Source organism: Delphinapterus leucas, chromosome 10, assembly GCF_059928025.1.
Source record: "Delphinapterus leucas isolate spDelLeu-1000000601 "Yukka" chromosome 10, BTC_Dleu_Yukka2, whole genome shotgun sequence".
Classification (NCBI taxonomy): Eukaryota; Metazoa; Chordata; class Mammalia; order Artiodactyla; family Monodontidae; genus Delphinapterus; species Delphinapterus leucas.
The window spans coordinates 23,747,145-23,775,111 of NC_143138.1; the positions used below are offsets into that span (position 1 = coordinate 23,747,145).

At 38.4% G+C, this 27,967-nt stretch overlaps 1 protein-coding gene across 1 annotated transcript; it reads right to left on the minus strand.

Annotated features, from left to right (window-relative positions):
- Positions 1-879: 879 nt before the first annotated feature.
- On the minus strand, positions 880-16,402 carry LOC149748184 (butyrophilin subfamily 1 member A1-like). The gene is given in 9 exon segments (XM_089919861.1): positions 880-1,427; positions 1,627-1,653; positions 5,297-5,323; positions 6,073-6,099; positions 6,453-6,471; positions 7,753-7,775; positions 7,862-7,882; positions 16,091-16,204; positions 16,249-16,402. Coding segments are annotated over 9 exon segments (960 nt in total).
- Positions 16,403-27,967: the final 11,565 nt, after the last annotated feature.

Genomic DNA, 27,967 nt, shown 5'->3' on the forward strand with positions numbered 1-27,967 from the left:
TTATGGCTGAGTAATATTCTATTGTATAAATGTACCACATCTTCTTGGGGAGCCAGGATATACAGGAGTTTTGCAACAAAGGGCAGGTAGTCGGGAAGGTCAAAAGATTATTGTTAATTAAAGAAAACCAGATATCTCAAATTAAGGAATTTAGCTCTTTTCTATGTATGGGAAGATGCATACATAGATGAGTCTGGGCTCACTGAAATCACTCCTTTGATGTGCACCTCAGCTATCTGGGGCCAGTATCTTGTATTTTCACACCCTGAGTTTCCTCAGGGCTCACCTCAGGGAGTGGCTGCAGTCTGACAGCTGCTAGATTGCAGGTATTCTTTTCAATGCTGAGTTTCCTCAGGGCTCACCAGCTCATGTTGGAGGGCTGCAATCGTTGACGACTGTGACATCCTTTGTTTATTGATATGGCAAGAAATATTCCATTTATAAATATTCCATTCCATTTATAAATTTTCCCTTTATCAGATACAAAAGAGTATAAAATAAAAGGTATTCTTCCCTTATTTCTACCTTTGTCATTTTAAATTTGTAATCTTAAAGAAATTACAACACTGTATGGGCAATCACATGCACTGGTTTCTTATGTATATTTACAGTGATAATATGATTATATTATATGAGCATATATATATATATATATATATATATATATATATATATATAAAATAGTGTTTTCATTACACATACCATAAGCAACACAGTTTTTTACCCTGCACCATGCTTTGGGGGAGCTGTTTATGAAGAATATAAAAGGATAGGGACAACCATAAAAATGGATAAGAAAAAATAATTTGCTTCTGGTCTAGAAGTCATGTCATGATCAGATGCCTCAGTTCACACTGACCTGCGGCTTATATGATACTCCTAGTACAGGGGATTCTGTGCTGCTCCAGGCACTGGACAGATGGTCAAATGCCCTGAATCACTGGACTAAAGCCTGAAAAAAGGCTTTAAGGGCCCATCAAAGGAGCCTTGAGACAAGGTGTGAATATGGGATTTATCTATCATATTATAAAATGAGATACGCCCCTCCTCATATTCTAGGAAAATACACACCCTGGCAGGGTGTTCCTTTAGAGTAAGTTGCGTTTCAGGAGAGGTGAGTGCCCAGTACTCATCCTTATAAAACCTGATGGCCCAGAAACCATTCTCAGGTGTGATGCAAATCCTCCCCTTCCTCATTACATGAGGCCTACAAATTCCCAGGTCCCAGGCTCCATGGTCTCCGACTTCTACTTCCCAGTAGCACTTCCTGGAGGTGAAGACCTGATGACCCAGCACACAGGGAAGGGAATAAAATCTCTGTGGGTCCTCAGGTAGATCTTGAGACTTCACTCCCCAGGTTACACATCTGTTCCCTTCTGACAAGGTGAGGGAAGGATGTGCCGTGGCTGGATCCAGAGTAATATTCACTGCAAAGACAATAACCCTTTTAATCTCTGAAAAACAGGGATCTTGGAAGCCGAGAAACTATTTGTATTAGCCTGAGATATCTTTGAGCTTGTGGGACATGCATATACTCCCACGTGGACTCTTTCATCTACAAATCCTGAGACTGATCCTGAGAGTAAGGAGTAGAGTCCCTCTTCGGCCATCAGGGAATGGACTCACCAGCCTGGAACAATTCTTTCCTCCAGTCTGAAAAGAAATATGTATTATCAGACCTAGTGCCTGAATTTCCTGGTACAAGAGGTAATTTTCTTTCTTTCTTTCTTTTGTTTTAAAATTTATTATTTATTTAATTTATTTATTTTTGGCTATGTTGGGTCTTCGTTGTTGTGCGCGGGCTTTGTCTAGTTGTGGTGAGCAGGGGCTTCTCTTGTTGCGGAGCATGGGCTGTAGGCGCATGGGCTTCGGTAGTTGTGGCTCACGGGCTCAGTAGTTATGGCTTGCAGGCTCTAGAGCACAGGCTCAGTAGTTGTGGCGCACGGGCTTAGTTGCTCTGCGGCATGTGAGATCTTCCCGGACCAGGGCTCGAACCCGCGTCCCCTGCATTGGCAGGCGGATTCCCAACCACTGTGCCCCAAGAGGTAATTTCTTCTATTTGATACTTCTTTTGCTAAGGATCCAAATTTATTCTATAACTTTTGCTTGAACTAAAGTTTCCACTGCTTTTCTTATTAAATATTCTTCTAAGAATTACTTCCTCTAGCTTATACTTTATGTGGTGCAGACTATAGGCATTCCCAACTCACAGTTACCCTCTTCTTAAGCAAATAGCAAAATTACATGTCTGCCTCTCACCACCTTCACTGCATTTAGGTGAGACTATGTGACTGAGTTGTGACCGATAAAATGTGCTCAGCAGGGAACCATATCATTTCTAGGCTTGACAAGAAAATTGTTCATGTGATTTTTTTTTTTGTTCTTCTTCTCACTGTAACACTTTCCCACCCAATTCCAGAACTAAAAGGCCCTTAAAATGGAGAATATAGAAGACTGGGAAAAAAAACTTGTTCTCAGAGTTACTATTTTGAAGAGAGTTGCCCAGGAGAGCCACTGACCCAGGTATATTCATAAAATTTGTATGTGTGGTTAAACCACAGAGACATGGGAATTGATTTTTGTAAAAATCAAAGTTAATTACACTGCTCAACGCAGAAAGTGCTGTTGTTCTTGCAGCAAAAGTAGAAATGAAGTTTTCCCTCCCCTGATAACAAGGAAAATAAAGGGAACAGCGAACAGGCTAAAGAAACGTAACCTGGCCTGAAAGAGTTAATCACTCCTTGGTTTACTTTAACTGTCCCTAATTTGTACTAACTAGATTTGTACTTGACAAAGCTAACCTCACTTCCTGACACTATGTAATTTACATTCTGTACCTATCACCCCTAGCTCTGTGTGAATTACAACCCGGGCCCCTTACTCCTAAGCTTATTAGGTCCCAGCACTTACATTCCATACACCCCTCGTAACAAATCACCCCCTATAGTTTTTGCATTTCAGAAACAAGGTCACCGAACGATAAACCAGAGGCAAACGGACACAATTACCAGACTGCAGGACCCCGATTACCGAGTGGCCTGACACCAGCTATGACTGTTTTGAAATAATGCAAAGGAAAGGAAGAAGGCAAGACCTTCACTACTTTGATCCTTATCATATACCCTGGACTTCGAGCCCCACATATAACATCTTCCCTGATTCCCAAGGAGTGGGGGGGCACAGTTCTTGAGGCGCTAGCCTGTTGTGTCTTTCCTGCTGCCTGGAAGAAAAATAAAGCCATCTCTCTCTTCCTCCAAAATCCCTGTTTCCGTATTTCTGTTCCGCCTCAGTGCACAGGGAAGCTGGTATTTCGGCAACATTGTAAAATGAAAGCAAAATATCATAACCAACACTTAAAAAGCATGTGGTCCTGGTTTAATGCTTAGGCAATAGAAGTGACAAAACAGATAAAACTGACTGCATGTAGAGACATCCATGAAAAGAAGAGACAAAACAGTTGCTAAAACTGTTTCCTATGATCATTTAGGAAACATATCTTGTGCCCTAAACAGGACTACAGGAGTTAATTTGAAAGAGAGTATTCTTGGATCTGTTATTGACATCCTATTTTAAAAAAACTATTCATTTAAAAAATAATTATTCACCTTTTTTTCAAACATAAATCAAAATAAATGAAAAACTACCCAAATGTGTAAATTTTCAAGTTTAAAAGGTGATTTTTTTCTAGACCAAGAGTCAACAAATTATGGTCCAGGAGCCAAATCCAGCCCACCCCATGTTTGTGTAAATACAGTTTTATTGTTGCACAGTGATGCTAACTCTTTATGTATTACCTGTGGCTGCTTTTGTGCTAAAAGGGCACAGTTGAGTAATTGTGACAGAGACCATATAACCCACAAACCTTAAAGTATTTACAATCTTGGCCTTTACAGAACAAGTATGGCAATCACTTTTGTAGGCCACCTAAAATAAGAGATGAAATTAAAAGTGCACTCAGCTCAAGGGAATAGTGCATTGAACAAAGTGTTGTAGGAAAATCAAGAATGAGCAAAAATCAAGATGATGGACTTTTTTCAGTTTTACCGGGTAGCTTCAAGTGAGCAGTCATAAAGGGAGACATATAAGAAAAAAAATGAGATTGACAAATATGTCTAAAGTTGTATTTTGGATATAATTATTAACACATGAAACTGTCAGGAAATGTTGAGAAGCCTACTAAATTTGGAGAAAAATGTCAAAAATAACATGAAGAGTTCTTCTGGAATGGCTGAGTAAATAGCTCAGCAAATCCTCTCACCAAAAGCAACAATTAAGACTGGAAAAATTGTCAGAAATAATCACTTTACATGGAAAGTAACAAAGGCACACATCAAATTGGGACCCACTCATTCATGAAAAAATATTTCAAATGATTAATAAAAGAATGCCCATAAAAGGATGATCTCTTGTTACAATAAAATTAAATTAGGAATAAAAAACAGAAGCAAATTTTAGATATAAACCACATTTGGATATTAATCAATATATTTATAAATAATCTGTGGATCAAAAAGGAAATCAAAAGAAAATTTTGAAAATATTTTGAATTGAATAAAAGTGAAAACACCACCTACCAAACTTTATTGGATGCAGCTAAAAGAAGTGCCTAGAGGGAAAATTTAGAGCTCTAAATGTCTGAAGTAGAAAAGGAGTATTATCTTAAACCAATAGCCTAAGCTTCTCCCTGAAAGGACTAAAAAAGAGAAGAGTAAACTAAATTAGAGCAACAGAACAGAATTTTGAGTCCAGAATTCAGTTTATGATCAATTGATTTTTTTCAAAAGGGTCCAGTGCAATTCAATGAGGAAAAGTACACTCTTTTCAAGAGTTGGTGCTAACACAATTGGATATCCACATACAAAAAGACATATTTAGATCTTTCCCTTAACCCACACAAAACAATTAACTCAAAATGTGTTATAGACCTAAAGGTAACAGCTAAAAATATAAAATTTTCAGTAGAAAAATTAGAGAAAAAAATGCATAACCTTGAGTTATGCAAGGAGTACTGATGTTGTAATATAGTAAGAATAAATAAAAATCACAGAAGAGAAAATTATACTCTGCTTTCATTTCTTGGTATCTGCTTTAATTAACTTGTGTCTTGTGAGATGGAGGTGAGAAAGAGATGAGAAGAAAAATACTTTAAAAATTATCATTTTTTGCTATGTTTGCTATGGACCACAAGTTGTGCTTTCTATATTTTTCTCTGTCATGTGGTAGTTAGCATGATGTTTCATAGAATTTAGGAGCTTAATTATATATCTTAGAATCATCTTCGGGCCAATGTACTCACTGGGGTACAATGATGTCTTCTGCCAGCCTGCAAGTGAACAAAATGAGAAAATGTTATTACCCTTCCCTGGTCCTTCTCATATCTTTTCCTCTCTCATCACTGGCATTCTCTAAGTATTCAGTTACTTATTTATCTCTCTGTCCCTTTCCTTCCTCACCATAGTGTGACCGTCCCTTTAACTTGAAAATGGTTGGGTTTGTGTATATGTACAGAAAAAAGGTAAAGTTAGAAGAAAAATCAAGCTACAAGCAAGAGAAGGAAGAAAAGGGAAAAAGAGAACATAGAAAATAAAGAAATGATGGAAAGAAAGGTGGATAGTTTGAGAAATGAAGACGGAAAGAAAGAATAATGGACGAAATGGAAGGAATGCAAGGAGGAAAGGAGAAAGGTAAGGAATTAGGAAAAACAGAGGTGAAAGAATAAAGAATTGAAAAGAGCGAGACAAAGACTAAAGATGTGAAAAAATAAAGAATTGAAAAGGTGAGGCAAAGGCTGAAACAGGAAAGAAAAGAGTGGTGAGGGAAGTGAAGAGAAAGGAAGGAAAGCTTGGGAAATATCCATCAAAACAATTACATTTTTTTTCTTTTCCATCTCAGTAAAAAAGATACTCTAAGAAAGAAAATGAGTTAACTCACTTTTACAGATTCTCTTCCATTTATGCTTCTACACAATGAGCACATGCAATGGTGTATTACGCCTGACTTTTTCTGGGAAGGAGGTTTAGAAAAGGGTAGGTGTGGAATTTGATCCCATGAAAGAACTTCTGAGTTACTTACCATTCCTAAATTGAGCTTTCCTCTCATCTGAAAGGAGATGCACATGTAAGATGGGGACTCCCAAAGAGATGAAGATACAGAAAAAAAGACATGCATTCTTCTGAGGAGTTTATCATAATCATTTCTATCATTAGTCAAGCCATTGCTCCCTTCTGAAATTATTTTCATGGATAAAATAAAGTTGAATCACATGATTTTAAGGACTTAATCAAGGTAAGCAGGTAAATTATTCCTAACATGATAGCTGCAATATACAGAGGCAAAAGGGAAATGCAAGAGATACCTAAAATAAGGAGTTAAGGGGAAAGAATGAAGAGAAGCAAGGGATCACCAGAGGAGGACATAATCTTGCAAATAGTTAACTATTAGGATACAATTACCAATTTCCTTTTGCAATTTTTCTGAAAAACAAAAGTAAAAACTTCATTTTAATGTTACAGAGAAAAGAAAAATTAAACTCACTTGGAAGGATGATACAGTTTTCTCCAACACATTTCAAAAAAAAAGAAAGAAAACATATTATGTGTTAATATAGATAATTTTACAGTTAAAATTCAAGAGGGAAATTATCAAATTCCTCCATGAAGTATTCTTTCTAATCTAATTTAGAATACTGAGAATCATGATTATCATCACCTGCAATGTTGTCATGCAATACAAGCTACAACTTATTCAATTTTCCAGTGACTTAAATATTCGCTAAAGGCTTTATGTAATTAATACTAGCAAAATAATTGTGAAGTAGTGCTCCTCTGTTCAAAAAAGAAAGATCTGAGAATCAAAGGGGTCAACAACATGAAGAAGTTTCTGTTGGTAAATGGACAGATCAATGATTTGAACCCAGGTCTGTTTAAATGCAAAACGAAGACTCTGTAACACTATGCCATAAATCTCCACCCCTGGGGCAGCCAGTTGAGGCTTCAATCACAAGGTAGAAAACAGTGGCGTCCTCTACAAGGAACAATCTACTGTACTTTTTAAAAGGTGTCCTGCATAGAAGAGCTTTTGAATTTTTCTTAGAATCAGACTGTGGGCACAGTAAGCACCACGAGAGCTCTTTCAGATATATTCTCATTAACATTTTGCTCATCTCAGAGCCATGACAAGGAGTTATTGTTGGCATGGAGAAAATCAAAAAATAATACATTAGATAAAGAGAAGAATGAATGGGAAAAGTAAGTTAACTGACGAGAGAAGAACAAAGAGAGAAACAGGTAACGGAAGTTGTAATACAGTAAGGATGAATAAAAATCTCGAAAGAGAAAATTATACAGAGGAAGTAGGAGGAACGGAAAAGGGAGGAAGCAAGAAAAATCACTATAGAAAGGTCACATCTTATAAACTGTCATTAAAGTTTACCATTTTCTGGGCTTCCCTGGTGGTGCAGTGGTTAAGAATTTGCCTGCCAATGCAGGGGACACGGGTTCAAGCCCTGGTTGGGGAGGATCCCACATGCCACGGAGCAACTAAGCCCGTGTGCCACAACTACTGAGCCTGCGTGCCACAGCTACTGAAGCTCACGCACCTAGAGCCCACGCTCTGCAACAAAAGAAGCCACCGCAATGAGAAGTCAGTGCACCACAGTGAAGAGTAGCCCCCCTCGCCACAACTAGAGAAAGCCCATGCACAGCAACGAAGACCTAACACAGCCCAAAATAAATAAATTAAAAAAAAGAGTTTATCGTTTTCTTTCCTAAGTTGATCTGAAAAAATAAAAAGAGTAATATAAGAATTCTTATGAAACAGCTAATATGAAGATCATATTTTGTAAAAAAATCATTAAATTTACCGTTTTCTTTCTTAATTTGATCTGAAAAATAAAAAAGAGTAATATAAAAATCACTATGAAACAGAAACAAAACAAACACAAAATCTTCCCAAAAATCTCTTCACCTATTCTATATATAATAGGTTAGCCACTTTAGAGGGAAAAAAACATTTATTTTCTGGGTGTTTTACTGTAAAATATATAGGGGTCAACATTGCTCTTTGCCAAGTGGTAAAGTAGATAAAGAATTTTTAATTTATCATGACTGAACTTAAAATCCCACAAAATGATTTCCTAAAGTCCTTATTAAGACTTAATAACATCATTGCTATCATCACCATCATCACCACCATCATGACAATTACCATTGACATTCATTGAGTGCTTTCCCCATACTAGACTCAGTGATACATGCTTTAGAAGTAGCATTACATTTGATCATCAAAAGTGCTCCGGGTAAGTTATTACACTTATGCAGAAGTGTAAACTGAGGTTACAGCAAGGATACATTACTTGCTGAGCTCCCCACAGTGGCTTATTTCAGAGTCAGAACCTTATCCAAAGTCTGTCTGACATCAAAATTAACTATTTTATCCAATAAAATAATCTGTTCTGTTCTCTGTATTATCTCTGGGCAGCTCAGCATCATTTTTTAAACATTTATTTATTTACATTTTATTTCTGGCTGCGTTGGGTCTTCATTGCTGCACGCGGGCTTTCTCTAGTTGCGGCAAGCAAGTGCTACTCTTCGTTGCGGTGTGCCGGCTTCTCATTGCAGTGGCTTCTCTTATTGCGGAGCATGGGCTCTAGGTGTGCAGGCTTCAGTAGTTGTGGCTCGCGGGCTCTAGAGCACAGGCTCAGTAGTTGTGGCGCAGGGCTTAGTTGCTCCATGGCATGTGGGATCTTCCCAGACCAGGGCTTGAACCTATGTCCGCTGCATTGGCAGGTGGATTCCCAACCACTGCGCCACCAGGGAAGTCCTCAGCATCATTTTTAAAATTAGCTTTTCAGGGCTTCCCTGGTGGTGCAGTGGTTGAGAGTCCGCCTGCCGATGCAGGGGACACGGGTTCGTGCCCCGGTCCGGGAAGATCCCACATGCCGCGGAGCGGCTGGGCCCGTGAGCCATGGCCGCTGGGCCTGCGCGTCCGGAGCCTGTGCTCCACAACGGGAGAGGACGCAACAGTGAGAGCACCGGGTACCGCAAAAAAAAAAAAGCTTTTCATCCTCTTTGTTGAACAACATGTCAAATGATGGGTGAGGCTTAGTAATGAATTCATATTTAAAAGTAAGGCCATTTAAAAGCAAACTGGACATGCTTTGTCTCTGGAAATAGCTCTATAAAAGGTGAATTCCTCCTTAGGATCATAAGAGGTAGAGCCAGCCATTATTTTGGAGCCCTTCTAAGTAGCAAATAGTTAAGAAATTCTTTTCTTTAGAGAAATTCAATTTTTATAAAGATGAAGTATTAGTTGTCTTTTGTGTGATGAGCAAGTTCCTAGATTATTGAGTATATGGCAGTAAAATTCATACTGGGAAAATTCATAAAAGTTGTTTCCATGTACACCCTATTTTCAACTCCATGATGCACTCTAATTCTTCATTGCCTTTGACATTGATACGTCTGGAAATCGTTAAAGGTTTATACAGGAGGGTAGGCCTCCTCTTCTGTTTTATGATCACTGTTGCTCTGCTCTGTACTAATAATACCCATTTTCTATTTTCTATAAAATGTAAAACTGTTTCATCTGCATATGGCCCCTCTCTCATTCTCTTTGTTATTATTTGCTTTGGCTTTCATTATAATATAATTCTCCCATTACCAGGTCTCTCTGGTAGAAAGTTTTAAGCATATAATTGTTAGTTATTTTTAACCAATCTACTCCAATGATTCATAAATAATTTATTTTCTTTTAATTTAACTTAATATGTGAGAAAAGAGAAAAAATGGGGCATGCATTTGCCTGTGTATTTTGTTTTTAGAGAAAGAAATTTACAATAGAAGAACGAAGTGTTAAGAGTACAGCAGCACTCTCAAATCCTGATACTATGTAGTGCTATGTAATACTGTGTAATATGTAGCAAGACTATGGAAAGAGTTTGGCTGACCCTCAAAAAGTTAAACAGAGTATACTACATATTTTGTTTTATTTCAGCCACATTATTTGAAAATCCAATTAGTCATTTAACGTCATGAAAAACCTCTGACTATTAATTCATGTAATTAATTCACTCTCTTATTCGCCGTTTTATGTTCTATTACATTCATAATATGTACTCAAAATGAATCAGACTTAAATACAAGAGCTTAAAGCTATAAAACTCTAAAAAGAAAACATAAAGTTACATTTTCATGACCTTGGGTTTGAGAATGGATTCTTAGAAATGACACCAGTGCACAAGCAACAAAAGAAAAAACAACAGAGGAATTGGACTTAATAAAAAAATTGAAAATTTCTGTGCATCAAAAGATGAAAAAGTGAAGAGACAAGGTACAGAATGGGAGAAAATATCTGCAAATTATATATTTTAAGGGCCCAGTATCAGAAATATATGTAGGAAAAAAGCTCTTACTGCTCAACGACAAAAAGAAAAAGAACCCAGTTTAAAAATGGCAGAGAACTTGAATAGATATTTCTCCAAGGAATGCCAATTAGCATATGAAAAGCTGCTCAACTTCTTTTGTCCTTAGGGGAATGCAAATCAAAACCACAATGAGATACCACTTTACAGGCACTAGTATGGCTATAATTTTAAATATTGAAAAATAACAAGTGTTATTGAGATTGGAGAGAAACTGGAACTCTAATACATTGCTGATTGTAATGTAAAATGGTGCCATCTCTATGGGAAATAGTTTAGCAGATCCTCAAAAAGTAAAAAAATTGTATACCATATAACCCAGCAATTGCTAAGTATATAAACCCCCAATTCTTGAAAACAGACATTTAAGCAAATACATGTATAGAAATATCCAAAGCAACACCATTCACAATAATCAAAAGGTATAAAAAGCCCAAATGCCCATCAACAACTCTTTGGATAAGCAAAATGTGGTATACCCATACAACGAACTTTTACTCAGCCTTAAAAATGGATGAAGTACGAATACACGTTACAACATGACTGAACCTCAAAAACTTTATGTAAGTGAAAGAAGCAGACAGAAAAGGGGGCATATTGTATAATCCCATGCATATGAGATCACAGAGACAGAAAGCAGACCAGTGGTTGCCAGAGACTAAGGAGCAGGGGAATGAGAAGTGACTTCTTAACGAGTACGGAATTTACCTTTAGGGTGATAAAATTATTTTGGAACTAGATGGAAGTGATAGTTACTCAATATTGTGAATGTACCAAATGCCACTGAACTGTACACTTCAAAATTGTTAATTTAATGTTATATAAATTTTACCTCAATAGAACTAAAAAATAAATCAGTAGAAGAAATCTACAAATGAAATAACAGAGGGTCTAATCAATTCATTTGCTCATGAACAAAGCCCTTGGTTCTAACAAAATCCCAAAATACCCATAGAGTTACTCTCATAGAGTCAAGGGCTGACATTGCTTTAGCTACATAATTTATATTTATGTGAAGATAAAAGGCCTACCTTGCTCTGGCTTATTTTCTTCCTTCATTGTCTCTGAAAAAAAAGAAGTAGACAAAAATTTTGACAATTTGGAAAAACAAATAGGAACAAACTTATTACAGATTAAATTGAAGCAAATTGCAAATAGAACAGAGTTTCAAATAGATTGGTATACCAGGGGAAAGTTTTTCCTTATACAATGTGAAGATACTGGAACCCTTTCCTTACTATTGTCTAAAGCTGGGTTTGCTGCAACGATATCTTTGTAAGTGGATCAAAATTTGAAACTCACCATTTTTTTTATTTTCTCTGCAAAACAAGTAAGATAAATATTGATTAAAATAACTGAAGTAATTCATAAATAAAATTACAGAGGATCAAATATTGATTCTTGTATGGACAAAACTCTATTTTACATAATGTCAAGGTACTAAACATTGTTTTTATACAAGCCAAGTCTGATTTTTCTTCAGGTATGTATTTTCCACTTGGGTGGAGATAAATTCTCCTTTTCCTTCCTTCCTTTCTCTGAATAAACAGATGAGATAAATTTATTTGTTTCCAATAAATTGATACAATTTACAAATGAATTAAGAAGTTTAAATTGATTAGGTTATTAATTAATCAAATCCTTTGTACATAGATGAAGATAAAATACCTTTCTCTTTCTTCATGTCTTCTAAAAAAAATAGAAGAAATTTTTAATTTTCAGAATGAAAACTGAAATAGACAAACTCTTTATCTTATTTCTATCCACCATGTCCTTCCTTTCCTCTCTATTTCTCTCTCTTTTGTCATTTCCCTTAAGCTTGCAGAAATTCCTTTACAGTTTCTTATTAAACAAATATTCTGATAATTCCTTGACTTTCCTTCCTTCCGTGCATGATTGTCTTAATTTTGTCTTTATCACTGAAGGAAGTCTATTTTCACTGGATATATAGACGACTGGGTTGACAGTCTTCTCACTCAGCATTTGAATGCTATTGATGCACTTACTCCTATGATTTCTGATGTGAAACCACCTGATCTTAAATCATTTCTTCTCTGCTGTTTTCCCTTAGAAACATTCAGGAGTTATTTCTTTATCTTTGGTTTTCAAGAATTATGACTGTGATGTATCTAGGCATGTAGCTATTCTTGAAGTTTATTCTTCTTGTATGTTGCCAAGCATTTTGTAACCTTAAGTGTAAATCATCACCAAGTTTGAGAAATTTTTGACATTCTTTTCAAGTATATTTTATGCCTCAATCTTGCTCTCTCCTCTGGGAATCTCACGATTTTTGTGTTAGAACTATTGGTATTACCTTATAGTTTCTCCACAGCTCTCTTCATTGTTTAAGTATATTTTCCTTTTTATTCTTCAGATAAAGAAAAATTCTATAGATTTGTCTTACAGTTTCTGGTCTTTTTACTTCGTCATCTACATTCTGCTATTGTGTCAATTGAGTAATATTTACATTTCAGATATATTTTTCAGCTCTAAAAGTTTGATTTGGCTGGGTTTTTTAGTTTCTTTTTCTCTGTTGTGAATTTATTTTTCTTTCACTTCTAGTTTCTTCTACTTTACCTGATACAGCATGGCAATCATAGCCTTCTTTTCCTGCCTTTTTTTTTTTTACATATAAAGCCCTGTGTGTCCTTTATCCATATTCCACTAATGATAGATAACATCTTTATAACTATAGCAAAATATCAAAGCCAATAAATTAACATGGGTACAATATTATTAACTATACAACATGTAGCATTCAGGTTTCACCGTTTTGCCATGCATTGATGTGTATGTGTATCTGGGTGTGTATGTATGTCTGTGTTTATGTAATGTTCCACCCTATACAGTGTCAAGTTACTACCACCACAATAAAGATACAGAAATATTCCATAACACAAAGAAAATATCTCATACAATCTCTTTATATTCCTACTCCACAACCCTGTTCAGCTCTTGTACCCTGTCAGCCACTAATCTACACTCCATCTTTATAGTTATGTAATTTTTCAAATGTTATACAAATAGAATGACATAATAATCTTTTGAAATAGGCTTTTTTTTTCGCAAAGAACAGTGTAAGTCCAAAAGGTTTGCTGTATGAATCAACAGTCTGCTCTACTTTACTGCTGAATAGGATTCCATTGTATGGATGTACAACAGTTTATTTAACCTTTCATCTGTTGAAAGGTATTTGCTTTGTGTCCAATTTTCTGCTAATACAAATAAAGTTACTATGGATATTTGTTTCTCTTCCAACACTCAGAACACAGAGTTAATATTTATGCAGATGTCACAGGAATAGGCTCTGGGGACAGATGGGCAAGCTTGCCTCCATTGCAGGCCCTCTCACTGCACACATGAGAGCCTCCTCCTCTTTCCCACAGCTACAGCCATTGATGTCACTTCTGTTGCTGTTGCCACTGCTGCTGTCACAAATCTGGACCCAGGTCAAAACCCCATTGGAGGATTTTAGTGGTTCCATATCCATCTCTTTTATCAGCCTAAGAGAGTAGAACGGTAGCTTTCCTGTTGCCTGTTCTATAATAGTCCTCAGTGAAATATTTGCAATTAGCCCTTACATAGCTATGATGTTTGAATTCCTTCAGTTGGATTGTGTGGCTCTATCCTTTGAAGTAGATTCTAATACTATATTGATTGCTTTAATCTATTATTAGGAATTTTAAAAGATATTTGTTCAAATTTTGCTTCCTGTATTGTGCCAATAACCATTTTTCTGTTGTGTTGACTGTGTTCATTTAAATTGAGTTTTAAAAAATTTTGTCTTGATTTTACTTAAGAACATTTATTTAAATTCAGTGTGTTTGTTTTTAGAATAAAATATTTTTGTGGGATTTCATTCATTAATACTCATTGATTCCTAATGCCATCTAAGAATCTATACTGAAAAAAATCCCAGTGTGTTTCTTTGAAAATTTCTGCATATTCAGGTTTTTTGAATTTGTAAAATATTGCACATTTTATTTTTCTAAGGAGATAATAATTTTTTTCTTACAGCAACTTTAAAAAATTGTGAAAACTCTGTGGTAAAATTTTTCTTAACATCACCCTACAAATCTTGCTTGAGAATATAGGATTTCTTCTTTACACTTGCACATTCTTTACGATAAAATATATTATAATTCAATCCTCCATCTGATTTAGAAATCTACTCATTAATATAAGAAAAACAATTCCTGTGTATGACCATTAGGATTTCAATTAAATGGTATCAGTGGTTAGTCAACTCATGACCTTTTTTTCAGGTATATTAAATAATGAAAAAGGTCTCACCATTAAAGTATTTCCTTATATATAGAGCTCAAATATGACTCTTTACAACTTCAAGCAGTTATTTGTTATGCTAACAGTTGAGAGAACTCTGAAGAGAGAGAGAGAGGGAGAAACAGAGACTGAGAGAATCTGCTCTCAATGAAGGGTTATCAAAATAGTTGAGAAATTTCAACTATTTATTTATTTATTCTGTTAATTTAAAAGAAATGTTTTTAGAAGCTTTGCAATTTGGGGGAATGGTACACTTGATGACTTGCAGTTTGTCAAACTTTCTTAAACTGTGTTGTCCAGAACTAAATGAATGAGCTCCCATCAAAAGCAACAAGTAAACAATGGAATGAGACTGCCACATCTCTTGGCTCCAATTCTGCTTTTATAATGGGAAGTTCATACTCTGCTCCTCTCTGTTATCATCACCACTCAGGAACCATGTCAAAGTCTGTCAGAGTAGTGGACAGTTCTCTTAAGATGTCATGACTTTAATTATTTAAATATTTAGTAACTTACCATTTTTGCGATATTCCTCCCAGGATACATTAATAATAAAGAACACCACTATGAGGCAGAGAAGATGAGTTGCAGGGAAAGTGTCTACGTCATCTACTTTGAGGTGAGGTTCTGAAAAAGTTATGCCAGAGAATTTTCTTATTACCATTCAGCTCAATCTTACTGCTGTTTCTACAATAGAAGTTTTATTCTATACTTCAAGTACCCTGTAGGTCTATGACCAAGTTTCAATCTTCCTAGATAGACTTGAGGGATCTCATTACTTCTAAGTATCACAGGGGTGGATTGCAGCAGCCACTCAGAAAAGAGTGTGGGATTGAATATCTCAGTGTAGACCAGGGGTTAGAGAAGTGCTTCTCCCATGGGTTGTGAAGGATTGCTGAGTGTGGACACTTCACAGTAAATGAGGGGATCTCTGCCAAATTCCAGATATGCCCTCATCACTTTGCTGTATCCTATGAAGCTAAACGTGATTTAGGTCAGGGATTGGCCAACTCAAGTCTGACATATAGTTTTGGAAGGCTTGTGATTTCAGAATGGATCTTACATTTTTATATCATTGGAAAAATGAAAAGAATAGTATTTGTGACACAAAAATAAAAAATTCAAATTTTGCTGTCCACTGAACTCAGCTATGCTTATTCATATACATATGGTCTATAGCTGCCTTTTCACTACAGTAACAGAGATGAGTAGTTGCATCAAGACGAAGTGCAGTGACACAGTTATAACTCCACATCATTCTACAAGGCAAAATATTATATAAACATATGGAAGATCATAAGAAATGCCAAGTTAGGAATCCATATGTTCTCACCCTTCCCTTTGCTTTACACCATGATACATACATTCTGTGCTCAGTTAACTTACCTATCACACGCAGCTCCACAATGGCTTCTTGGGAGATGTGACCATCCTTAAAATGACACCGATATTGGCCATCATCAGAGGCACGGATGTGTTGGATCAGCAGGGCCACAGCGCCTTTGCCAATGGAGTCCCCCACCAACTCTGTCCTGCCACGGTACCCCAGCATTTGCTCCTCTCCTTGTCCTGTCCATTCTGGTACACAAGCACTGTGGAGGAGATCTGGGCTCGGTACCACCGGATCTGCAGGTGGGCTGCACTCTGCTCAGGAGACAGCTGGCAGGGCAGACTGGCATCTGCCCCTAGCAGGACCATGATGGGCTGAGCTGGTCCCTTCACAGAAAACCCAGACACTGCACGAAAATTAGAGACAAATTGGGGGAATGAATGGGGGTGGGGGGCAGGATGAGATGGTAGACCCCCCTGCATTCATTATGTAGGGACCCAAACGTATTCCTTTCTTATTTGTGTTATTTTTTGACCTCAAATTAAAGAGACAATAACAGAAAATGTCATTATTGTGACTTCATAGTTGGTTCTCTTCAAACCTGGAGTCTGAAAACTTCATCTTGAGGGGCCTTTTTATTTTATGAAGAAAGGACTTATGTCCCAGAAAGAATAACTGGGTTGTCCAAGATCATAAGCAGATAGAGCTCAGGGATCCTGAGTCCAAATTCTTTGTACTCAGACTTGGGTTTTCTTGGCAGTGAAAACATTACAAAGTATGTTTTAACAAACAGTTACATCAAATTTAAACAGGCTAAAATCAGTCATATGCAATAAAGAATTAGATAAATATTACAGCTATGCGTTTTATGAGGTCTGCTCAAAGGAGTAAGGTGTGTTGATGTGAAGGAGATCACTCCCTCCCTTTGCCCGACCCTTCAAGCCTTCTGTTAGCAGCAGACACAGCCACAGTTTCCCCAGAAATAACTGCTTTGAGAAGATGCAGAGTTGGGACTGATGGACCCATTATATGAGAAGAACCACTGAAAACACACCTACAAATAAAAGGCATGAAGTAAAACACTGACCTGGGGAGCACCACGTGGACACCTGGAGAAGGAGAAGAGTGGGGAGAAAGCCAGCAGGAAGGAAGTTGGGAAAACCCGCCATTTTCTTCAGAGCAGAAAGTGGAGCAGGTGGAAGCACAAAATGTTCACTCTGACAATGAGGTACTCTGTCGGAGAAGGTGCTGAGAAGCTAGCCGAGTGAAAGTTCTTGGAAAACAAAAATCCCGTGTTCAAAGACATACTTTTATACACAGGTTTTTGGCTCTTTTCCCTCACAGACCTTGAGAAAAACATCACCAACGCCCACCCGTTCCCAATGGGTTTTTTTTCTTCCCTCCTCCTTCTTCTTCTTTTTTTCTTCTGAAAACTGTTTCCCCAGCAGGTGTAGAAAACTGTAAACTGTTCTCTTGTGTCCTGTGGGCTCACTTGCTTATCTACAGATTCACCTTCTCACTGGGACTCTCTTGAAACCAAAAACCCTGAGTTCAATGTTGAGAGATGAAGTCAGACACAAAATTTGTCCACTCCACTCAGCCAAACTATTTTCCCCCTTCATTCATTCATTCATACATTTATTTATTTATTTTGACTGCAAATACTCTTGTGGCTTAACTTCTGAAAGGGAAGGGAGTTTTGTTACCACATGACCCAGAGCTCAAGCCCTTCTTTTTCCAGGACCCACATGTCCCACAGACACACCTGCACATCACCATATGTTTCTCTCTCACCATCCAGATTGAGCCAAGGGGAGCTGCTGGAAGCTCCTGGAACCTACAAGACCTGGCACCTACAAGACCCAGCTCCAGAGACAATTTGCACCTGGCTGTCCTCGAGGCCAGCCTCCAATGGTGTGGCTTCAGGGGATGGAAACGGCAGGTTTCTAACCCATTCTTGGATTAGGAAAATATTCTTAGGAAGGAGGAAAAACAGGGCTGCCAATAGGCACTGGCATTTGAATGCCTCTCCTGGAATAGGTTTAATGAGAAAGTCACAGCCTGCCTGCAGCTCTTTTACTTTGAAAGTGGAAGTAATAAAGGTCACCCTAGGGGACTTTGGACTGGGCTGAGCTATAGAATGATAGGAACTCTAAAGTTGCTTTGGTAAAAAATGCTCAGTGTAGCTCCCCCCTCCCACCTGCAAAGGACTGAAATGACATTATTTGGGGAGAGGGAGTCATCTTCCTGTATACTACTCAGTTCGGCCGGTAATCCAAATGTCCATCTAACAAAGCTAGCTGATTTAGAGGATAAGCCCAGGAGAAGCACGCTTACTCTCACCACACCATGATTGACATTGGAAGCCACGTGCAGAGCTGCACAGGGGGAAATAAGAGGTTGAAAATGGAGGGCTCTGTGCTCCAAGAATAGGTCTGTATTTCCAAAAACCTTAGGGTTCCCCAAAGTAGAATAGATATAACTACACAGTTTTACCGTGCTAGATACAGAATGCTCACATGGCATTTTCTTTCCATTTCACACTCTTTCTAAGTTTATTTCATGTTTCTTCATGTCACACAAGGTTTACAGATAATCAGGGACACAAATAGCAATTGCATAAATATTAGTACGTAAGCCCCTAACTGTCAGGCTAAATGAGTACCAAGATCCTAAACAAATATTTTCTAGAGACAATGAGGTACATTTGCCTTTTTAGAAATCAAATGTCTTGAGATATAATTTGCATGCAATGGAATGCATGGGTTTTTTTTTAACAACCATGTTAAAAAACCATGTTAAAAAACAAAGATTTTTTTTTAATATCTTTATTGGGGTATAATTGCTTTACAATGGTGTGTTAGTTTCTGCTCTATAACAAAGTTAGTTTCTGCTCTATAACAAAGTGAATCAGCTATACATATACATATGTTCCCATATCTCTTCCCTCTTGCGTCTCCCTCCCTCCCACCCTCCCTATCCCACCCCTCCAGGCGGTCACAAAGCACCGAGCCGATATCCCTGTGCCATGCGGCTGCTTCCCACTAGCTATCTACCTTACGTTTGTTAGCGTATATATGTCCATGACTCTCTCTCGCCCTGTCACAGCTCACCCTTCCCCCTCCCCATATCCTCAAGTCCGTTCTCCAGTAGGTCTGTGTCTTTATTCCTGTCTTACCCCTAGGTTCTTCATGACATTTTTTTTCTTAAATTCCTTATATATGTGTTAGCATATGGTATTTGTCTTTCTCTTTCTGACTTACTTCACTCTGTATGACAGACTTTAGGTCTATCCACCTCATTACAAATAGCTCAATTTCGTTTCTTTTTATGGCTGAGTAATATTCCATTGTACATATGTGCCACATCTTCTTTATCCATTCATCCGATGATGGGCACTTAGGTTGTTTCCATCTCCGGGCTATTGTAAATAGAGCTGCAATGAACAATTTTGTACATGACTCTTTTTGGATTTTTGTTTTCTCAGGGTATATGCCCAGTAGTGGGATTGCTGGGTCATATGGTAGTTCTATTTGTAGTTTTTTAAGGAACCTCCATACTGTTCTCCATAGTGGCTGAACCAATTCACATTCCCACCAGCAGTGCAAGAGGTTGCCCTTTTCTCCACACCCTCTCCAGCATTTATTGTTTCTAGATTTTTTGATGATGGCCATTCTGACTGGTGTGAGATGATATCCCATTGTAGTTTTGATTTGCATTTCTCTAATGATTAATGATGTTGAGCATTCTTTCATGTGTTTGTTGGCAGTCTGTATATCTTCTTTGGAGAAATGTCTATTTAGATCTTCCGCCCATTTTTGGATTGGGTTGTTTGTTTTTTTGTTATTGAGCTGCATGAGCTGCTTGTAAATTTTGGAAATTAATCCTTTGTCAGTTGCTTCATTTGCAAATATTTTCTCCCATTCTGAGGGTTGTCTTTTCATCTTGTTTATGGTTTCCTTTGCTGTGCAAAAGCTTTTAAGTTTCATTAGGTCCCATTTGTTTATTTTTGTTTTTATTTCCATTCCTCTAGGAGGTGGGTCAAAAAGGATTTTGCTGTGATTTATGTCATAGAGTGTTCTGCCTATGTTTTCCTCTAAGAGTTTGATAGTTTCTGGCCTTACATTTAGGTCTTTAATCCATTTTGAGCTTATTTTTGTGTATGGTATTAGGGAGTGATCTAATCTCATAGTTTTACATGTACCTGTCCAGTTTTCCCAGCACCACTTATTGAAGAGGCTGTCCTTTCTCCACTGTACATTCCTGCCACCTTTATCAAAGATAAGGTGTCCATATGTGTGTGGGTTTATCTCTGGGCTTTCTATCCTTTTCCATTGATCTATCTTTCTGTTTTTGTGCCAGTACCATACTGTCCTAATTACTATAGCTTTGTAGTGTAGTCCGAAGTCAGGGAGCCTGATTCCTCCAGCTCTGTTTTTCGTTCTCAAGATTGCTTTGGCTATTCAGGGTCTTTCGTGTTTCCATACAAATTGTGAAATTTTTTGTTCTAGTTCTGTGAAAAATGCCAGTGGTAGTTTGATAGGGATTGCATTGAATCTATAGATTGCTTTGGGTAGTAGAGTCATTTTCACAATGTTGATTCTTCCAATCCAAGAACATGGTATATCTCTCCATCTATTTGTATCATCTTTAATTTCTTTCATCAGTGTCTTATAATTTTCTGCTTACAGGTTTTTTGTCTCCTTAGGTAGGTTTATTCCTAGATATCTTATTCTTTTTGTTGCAATGGTAAGTGGCAGAGTTTTATTGATTTCACTTTCAGATTTTTCCTCATTAGTATATAGGAATGCCAGAGATTTCTGTGCATTCATTTTGTATCCTGCTACTTTACCAAATTCATTGATTAGCTCTAGTAGTTTTCTGGTAGCATCTTTAGGATTCTCTATGTATAGTATCATGTCATCTGCAAACAGTGACAGCTTTACTTCTTCTTTTCCGATTTGGATTCCTTTTATTTTCTTTTCTTCTCTGATTGCTGTGGCTAAAACTTCCAAGACTATGTTGAAAAAGAGTGGTGAGAGTGGGCAATCTTGTCTTGTTCCTGATCTTAGTGGAAATGCTTTCAATTTTTCACCATTGAGGATGATGTTGGCTGTGGGCTTGTCATATATGGCCTTTATTATGTTGAGGGAAGTTCCCTGTATGCCTACTTTCTGCAGGGCTTTTTTTTTATCATAAATGGGTGTTGAATTTTGTCAAAAGCTTTCTCTGCATCTATTGAGATGATCATATAGTTTTTCTCCTTCAGTTTGTTAATATGGTTTATCACATTGATAGATTTGCGTATATTGAAGAATCCTTGCATTCCTGGAATAAACCCCACTTGATCATGGTGTATGATCCTTTTAATGTGCTGTTGGATTCTGTTTGCTAGTATTTTGTTGAGGATTTTTGCATCTATGTTCATCAGTGATATTGGTCTGTAGTTTTCTTTCTTTGTGACATCCTTGTCTGGTTTTGGTATCAAGGTGATGGTGGCCTCGTAGAAGGAATTGGGGAGTGTTCCTCCCTCTGCTATATTTTGGAAGAGTTTGAGAAGGATAGGTGTTAGCTCTTCTCTAAATGTTTGATAGAATTCGCCTGTGAAGCCATCTGGTCCTGGGCTTTTGTTTGTTGGAAGATTTTTAATCACAGTTTCAATTTCAGTGCTTGTGATTGGTCTGTTCATATTTTCTATTTCTTCCTGATTCAGTCTCAGAAGGTTGTGCATTTCTAAGAATTTGTCCATTTCTTCCAGATTGTCCATTTTATTGGCATAGAGTTGCTTGTAGTAATCTCTCATGATCTTTTTTATTTCTGCAGTGTCAGTTGTTACTTCTCCTTTTTCATTTCTAATTCTATTGATTTGAGTCTTCTCCCTTTTTTCTTGATGAGTCTGGCTAATGGTTTATCTATTTTGTTTATCTTCTCAAAGAACCAGCTTTTAGTTTTATTGATCTTTGCTATTGTTTCCTTCATTTCTTTTTCATTTATTTCTGATCTGATTTTTATGATTTCTTTCCTTCTGCTAACTTTGGGGGTTTTTTTGTTCTTCTTTCTCTAATTGCTTGAGATGCAAGGTTAGGTTGTTTATTTCAGCTGTTTTCTGCTTCTTAAGGTGGGCTTGTATTGCTATAAACTTCCCTCTTAGAACTGCTTTTGCTGCATCCCATAGGTTTTGGGTCATTGTGTCTCCATTGTCATTTGTTTCTAGGTATTTTTTTATTTCCTCTTTGATTTCTTCAGTGATCACTTCGTCATTAAGTAGTGTATTGTTTAGCCTTCATGTGTTTGTATTTTTTACAGATCTTTTCCTGTAATTGATATCTAGTCTCATGGCGTTTTTGTCAGAAAAGATACTTGATACAATTTCAATTTTCTTAAATTTACCAAGGCTTGATTTGTGACCCAAGATATGATCTACCCTGGAGAATGTTCCAAGAGCACTTGAGAAAAATGTGTATTCTGTTGTTTTTGGATGGAGTGTCCTATAAATATCAATTAAGCCCATCTTGTTTAATGTATCATTTAAAGCTTGTGTTTCCTTATTTATTTTCATTTTGGATGATCGGTCCATTGGTGAAAGTGGGGTGTTAAAGTCCCCTACTATGAATGTGTTACTGTCGATTTCCCCTTTTATGTCTGTTAGTATTTGCCTTATGTATTGAGGTGCTCCTATGTTGGGTGCATAAATATTTACAATTGTTATATCTTCTTCTTGGATCGATCCCTTGATCATTATGTAGTGTCCTTCTTTGTCTCTTCTAATAGTCTTTATTTAAAGTCTATTTTGTCTGATATGAGAATTGCTACTCCAGCTTTCTTTTGGTTTCCATTTGCATGGAATATCTTTTTCCATCCCCTTACTTTCAGTCTGTATGTGTCTCTAGGTCTAAAGTGGGTCTCTTGTAGACAGCATATATATGGGTCTTGTTTTTGTATCCATTCAGCCAATCTGTGTCTTTTGGTGGGAGCATTTAGTCCATTTACATTTAAGGTAATTATCGATATGTATGTTCCTATTTCTATTTTCTTAATTGTTTTGGGTTTGTTATTGTAGGTCTTTTCCTTCTCTTGTGTTTCTTGTCTAGAGAAGTTCCTTTAGCGTTTGTTGTAAAGCTGGTTTGGTGGTGCTGAACTCTCTCAGCTTTTGCTTGTCTGTAAAGGTTTTAATTTCTCCATCAAATCTGAATGAGATCCTTGCTGGGTAGAGTAATCTTGGTTGCAGGTTTTTCTCCTTCATCACTTTCAGTATGTCCTGCTACACCCTTCTAGCTTGCAGAGTTTCTGCTGAGAGGTCAGCTGTTATCCTTATGGGGATTCCCTTGTGTGTTATTTGTTGTTTTTCCCTTGCTGCTTTTAATATGCTTTCTTTGTATTTAATTTTTGACAGTTTGATTAATATGTGTCTTGGCATATTTCTCCTTGGATTTATCCTGTATGGGACTCTCTGTGCTTCCTGGACTTGATTAACATTTCCTTTCCCATATTAGGGAAGTTTTCAACTATAATCTCTTCAAATATTTTCTCAGTTCCTTTCTTTTACTCTTCTTCTTCTGGAACCCCTATAATTCGAATGTTGGTGCATTTAATGTTGTCCCAGAGGTCTCTGAGACTGTCCTCAGTTATTTTCATTCTTTTTTCTTTATTCTGCTCTGCAGTAGTTATTTCCACTATTTTATCTTCCAGGTCACTTATCTGTTCTTCTGCCTCAGTTATTCTGCTATAGATCCCATCTAGAGTATTTTTAATTTCATTTATTGTGTTATTCATCATTGAGTGTTTCATCTTTATTTCTTCTAGGTCCTTGTTAAATGTTTCTTGCATTTTGTCCATTCTATTTCCAAGATTTTGGATCATCTTTACTATCATTATTCTGAATTCTTTTTCAGGTAGACTGCCTATTTCCTCTTCATTTGTTAGGTCTGGTGCATTTTTATCTTGCTCCTTCATCTGCTGTGTTTTTCTGTCTTCTCATTTTGCTTATCTTACTGTGTTTGGGGTCTCCTTTTTGCAGGCTGCAGGTTCGTAGTTCCTGTTGTTTTTGATGTCTGTCTCCAGTGGCTAAGATTGGTTCAGTGGGTTGTGTAAGCTTCCTGGTGGAGGGGACTAGTGCCTGTGTTGTGGTGGATGAGGCTGGATCTTGTCTCTCTAGTGGGCAGGTCCACGTCTGGTGGTGTGTTTTGGGGTGTCTGTGGACTTATTATGATTTTAGGCAGCCTGTCTGCTAATGGGTGGGCTTGTGTTCTTGTTTTGCTAGTTGTTTGGCATAGGTTGTCCAGCACTGTAGCTTGCTGGTCATTGAGTGATGCTGGGTGCTGGTGTTAAGATGGAGGTCTCTGGGAGATTTTTGCCATTTGATATTATGTGAAGCTGTGAGGTCTCTTGTTGAGCAGTGTCCTGAAGTTGGCTCTCCACCTCAGAGGCAGAGCCCTGACTCCTGGCTGGAGCACCAGGAGCCTTTCATCCACATGGCTCAGAATAAAAGGGAGAAAAAGTAGAGAGAATTAGTAGAAGTAGGAAGAAAGAAAGAAAGAAAGAAAGGAGGGAAGGAAGGAAGGAAGGAAGGAAGGAAGGAAGGAAGGAAGAAAGAAAGAAAGAAAGAAAGAAGAAAAGAAAGAAAGAAGGCAAGAAGGAAAGAAAGGAGGGAGGGAGGGAGGGAGGGAGGGAGGAAGGAAGGAAGGAAGGAGGGAAGGAAGGAAAAAAGACAGAAAGAAAGAAGATACAGTAAAATAAAATAAAGTATAATAAAGTTATTGAATTAAAAATAATTATTTAGAAAAAAAAGGGACGGATAGAACCTTAGGACAAATGGTGGAAGCAAAGTTATACAGACAAAATCTTACACAGAAGCATACACATACACATTCACAAAAAGAGGTTAAGGGGAAAAAATCATAAATCTTGCTCTCAAAGTCCACCTCCTCAATTTGGGATGATTCGTTGTCTAAAGGAGGGAAGGAAGGAAGGAAGGAAGGAGAGAAAGAAAGAAAGAAAGAAAGAAAGAAAGAAAGAAAGAAAGAAGGTAAAGTTTAATAAAGTTATTAGAATTAATTATTAAGAAAAAAAAATTTTAAAACAACAACAATGGACGGATAGAACCCTAGGACAAATGGAGGAAGCAAAGCTATACAGACAAGATCTCACACAGAAGCATACACATACACATTCACAAAAAGAGGAAAAGGGGAAAAAATCATAGATTTTGCTTTAAAAGTCCACCTCCTCAATTGGGGATGATTCATTGTCTATTCATGTATTCCACAGATGCAGGGTACATCAAGTTGAATGTGGAGCTTTAATCCGCTGTTTCTGCGGGTGCTGGGAGAGATTTCCCTTTCTTTTCTTTGTTCCCACAGCTCACAGGGGCTCAGCTTTGGATTTGGCCCTGCCTCTGTGTGTAGGTCAATGGAGGGCGTCTGTGTTTTGCTCAGACAGGACGGGGTTAAAGGAGCCGCTGATTCGTGGGCTCTGGCGCACTCAGGCCGGGGGGAGGGAGGGGCACGGCGTGCGGGGCGGGCCTGCAGCGGCAGAGGCCGGCGTGACGTTGCACCAGCCTGAGGTGCGCCGTGCGTTCTCCCGGGGAAGTTGTCCCTGGATCCCGGGAACTTGGCAGTGGCGGGCTGCACAGGCTCCCCGGAAGAGGGGTGTGGATAGTGACCTGTGCTCCCACACAGGCCCCTTGGTGGCGGCAGCAGCAGCCTTAGCGTCTCCCGCCCGTCTCTGGGGTCCGCGCTTTGAGCCGCGGCTCGCGCCCGTCTCTGGAGTTCCTTTAAGCAGCGCTCTTAATCCCCTCTCCTCGCGCACCAGGAAACAAAGAGGGAAGAAAAAGTCTCTTGCCTCTTCGGCAGGTCCAGACTTTTCCCCGGACTCCCTCCCGGCTAGCCGTGGCGCACTAACCCCTTCAGGCTATGTTCAAGCCGCCAACCCCAGTCCTCTCCCTGCGCTCCAACCGAAGCCCGAGCCTCAGCTCGCAGCCCCGCCCGCCCTGGCGGGTGAGCAGACAAGCCTCTCGAGCTGGTGAGTGCCAGTCGGCCCTGATCCTCTGTGCGGGAATCTCCTCGTTTTGCCCTCCGCACCCCTGTTGCTGTGCTCTCTTCCGCGGCTCCGAAGCTCCCCCCTCCGCCTCCCGCAGTCTCCGCCCGCGAAGGGGCTTCCTAGTGTGTGGAAACTTTTCCTCCTTCACAGCTGCCTCCCACTGGTGCAGGTGCCGTCCCTGTTCTTTTGTCTCTGTTTTTTCTTTTTTTTCTTTTGCCCTACCCAGGTACGCGGGGAGTTTCTTGCTTTTTGGGAGGTCTTAGGTCTTCTGCCAGCATTCAGTAGGTGTTCTGTAGGAGTTGTTCCACGTGTAGATGTATTTCTGGTGTATCTGTGGGGAGGAAGGTGATCTCCGCGTCTTCCTCTTCCGCCATCTTCCCAGGAGCCCCCTCTCTTTTATTTTAAAGAAAAAAAGAAAAGAAAAGACAAAATGTGCGCCAAATATGCCTCTTGAAATTGTCTTCTTGAAATGTTGACGTCTTTGGAATTTTCTGGTCGATTTACGACCCCAGGATTTTTTTTGATGGCAGGTGTCATTTACAGGCCTGCAATTATTTTGAATATTAAGTGACCATTAGCGCTGTTGTGTGAAACGGCCAGAAGGCGGCAGCACTTCTCCTTACCAAATCTGGTTACTAGGGCAACAGAGCCATAATGGAAGTTGTGCCGCAGGTTGCAAATTAGAACGGAAAATGACAGGGAAAGCTCCTTAAGATTATGTCTCATGAATTCTTGTTCGTTTCTCAATTTAATTTTTATTTTGTATCGCAACCAATTTGATTACAATGTGTTTTTTTTGTTGTTCTAGATGTGCAAGATGTGGTTCTTTTACACATATACATATATCTATTCTTCTTCGGATCCTTTTCCCATGTAGGTTACGGCACAATGTTGAGTAGTCTCCTCTTGGTATGCCGTAGGTCTTTGGTGATTTTATATTTCACGTGTGTTTGTATATCTCTGTTCACCCCTATATCCTGATATATCCAATCCTCACACCTTTCCCTTTGGTCAAGCGTAAGTTTGCTTAATGAATCTGTGATTGGATTTCTCTGTGGAAATATCTTCATTGGTATCAACTTTTAGGTAACACCTATAAGTCGTATCATAGGATACGTGTCTTTCGCTTTCTCACTTACTCCAACTTGCGTGATTGCTTCTAGACTCATCTCTGGTGCTGCAAATGGCATTGTTTCATTTTTTCCCCAGCTAATACTCCATCTCTACTTGTAGCAGTTCTTCTTTGTCCACCCATGTGTTGCTGGACTTTTTGGTTACTTCCATATCTTGGCTATTGTGATATTGTGCAGTGCAGATTTGCCTGCCTGTGTCTTTCCAATTCTGTCTTCTTAGGTTGTAGGTCCAGGGATGGGCCTGCTGGATCATATGGTAGGTCAATGTTTACCTTTTAAAGGCATCTCCATTCTGTTCTCATTAGTGGCCCTTTCCAGGGTGCATCCCACTTAAAGTTGAGGGTATGCATTTCCCCACAAACCCTTCAGCATTTGTAGTTTATAGTTTTCTTGCTGATGGTTATTCTGAGTGGTGTTAGCTGATACCTCTTTGTGGTTGGATTTGCATGTGTCTCATAATCCTTTCCAATTGAGCTTTCAGGCATGTCCTTCTAGTTTTCAAACTGTTATTACAGCTTACTTCTTCAAATTGTTTTCTTGAAACACGTGCCCCATCTTGAAAGTTTTTGGCCTTTTCCTGCGTCAAGACATTTTGTGGGCATGTTTCGTTTACAGGCCTGCAGTACTTGTGCATGTGAAGTGACCATTAGCACAGATTTTCAAGCTGCTGTTGCAGGTATCGGCCAGAGGTCGGCAGCATTTCTACGTTCCTCACTGTGGTACGTAGGGAAACAGAACTTCCTGCCAGTGGTGTTCCTCAGA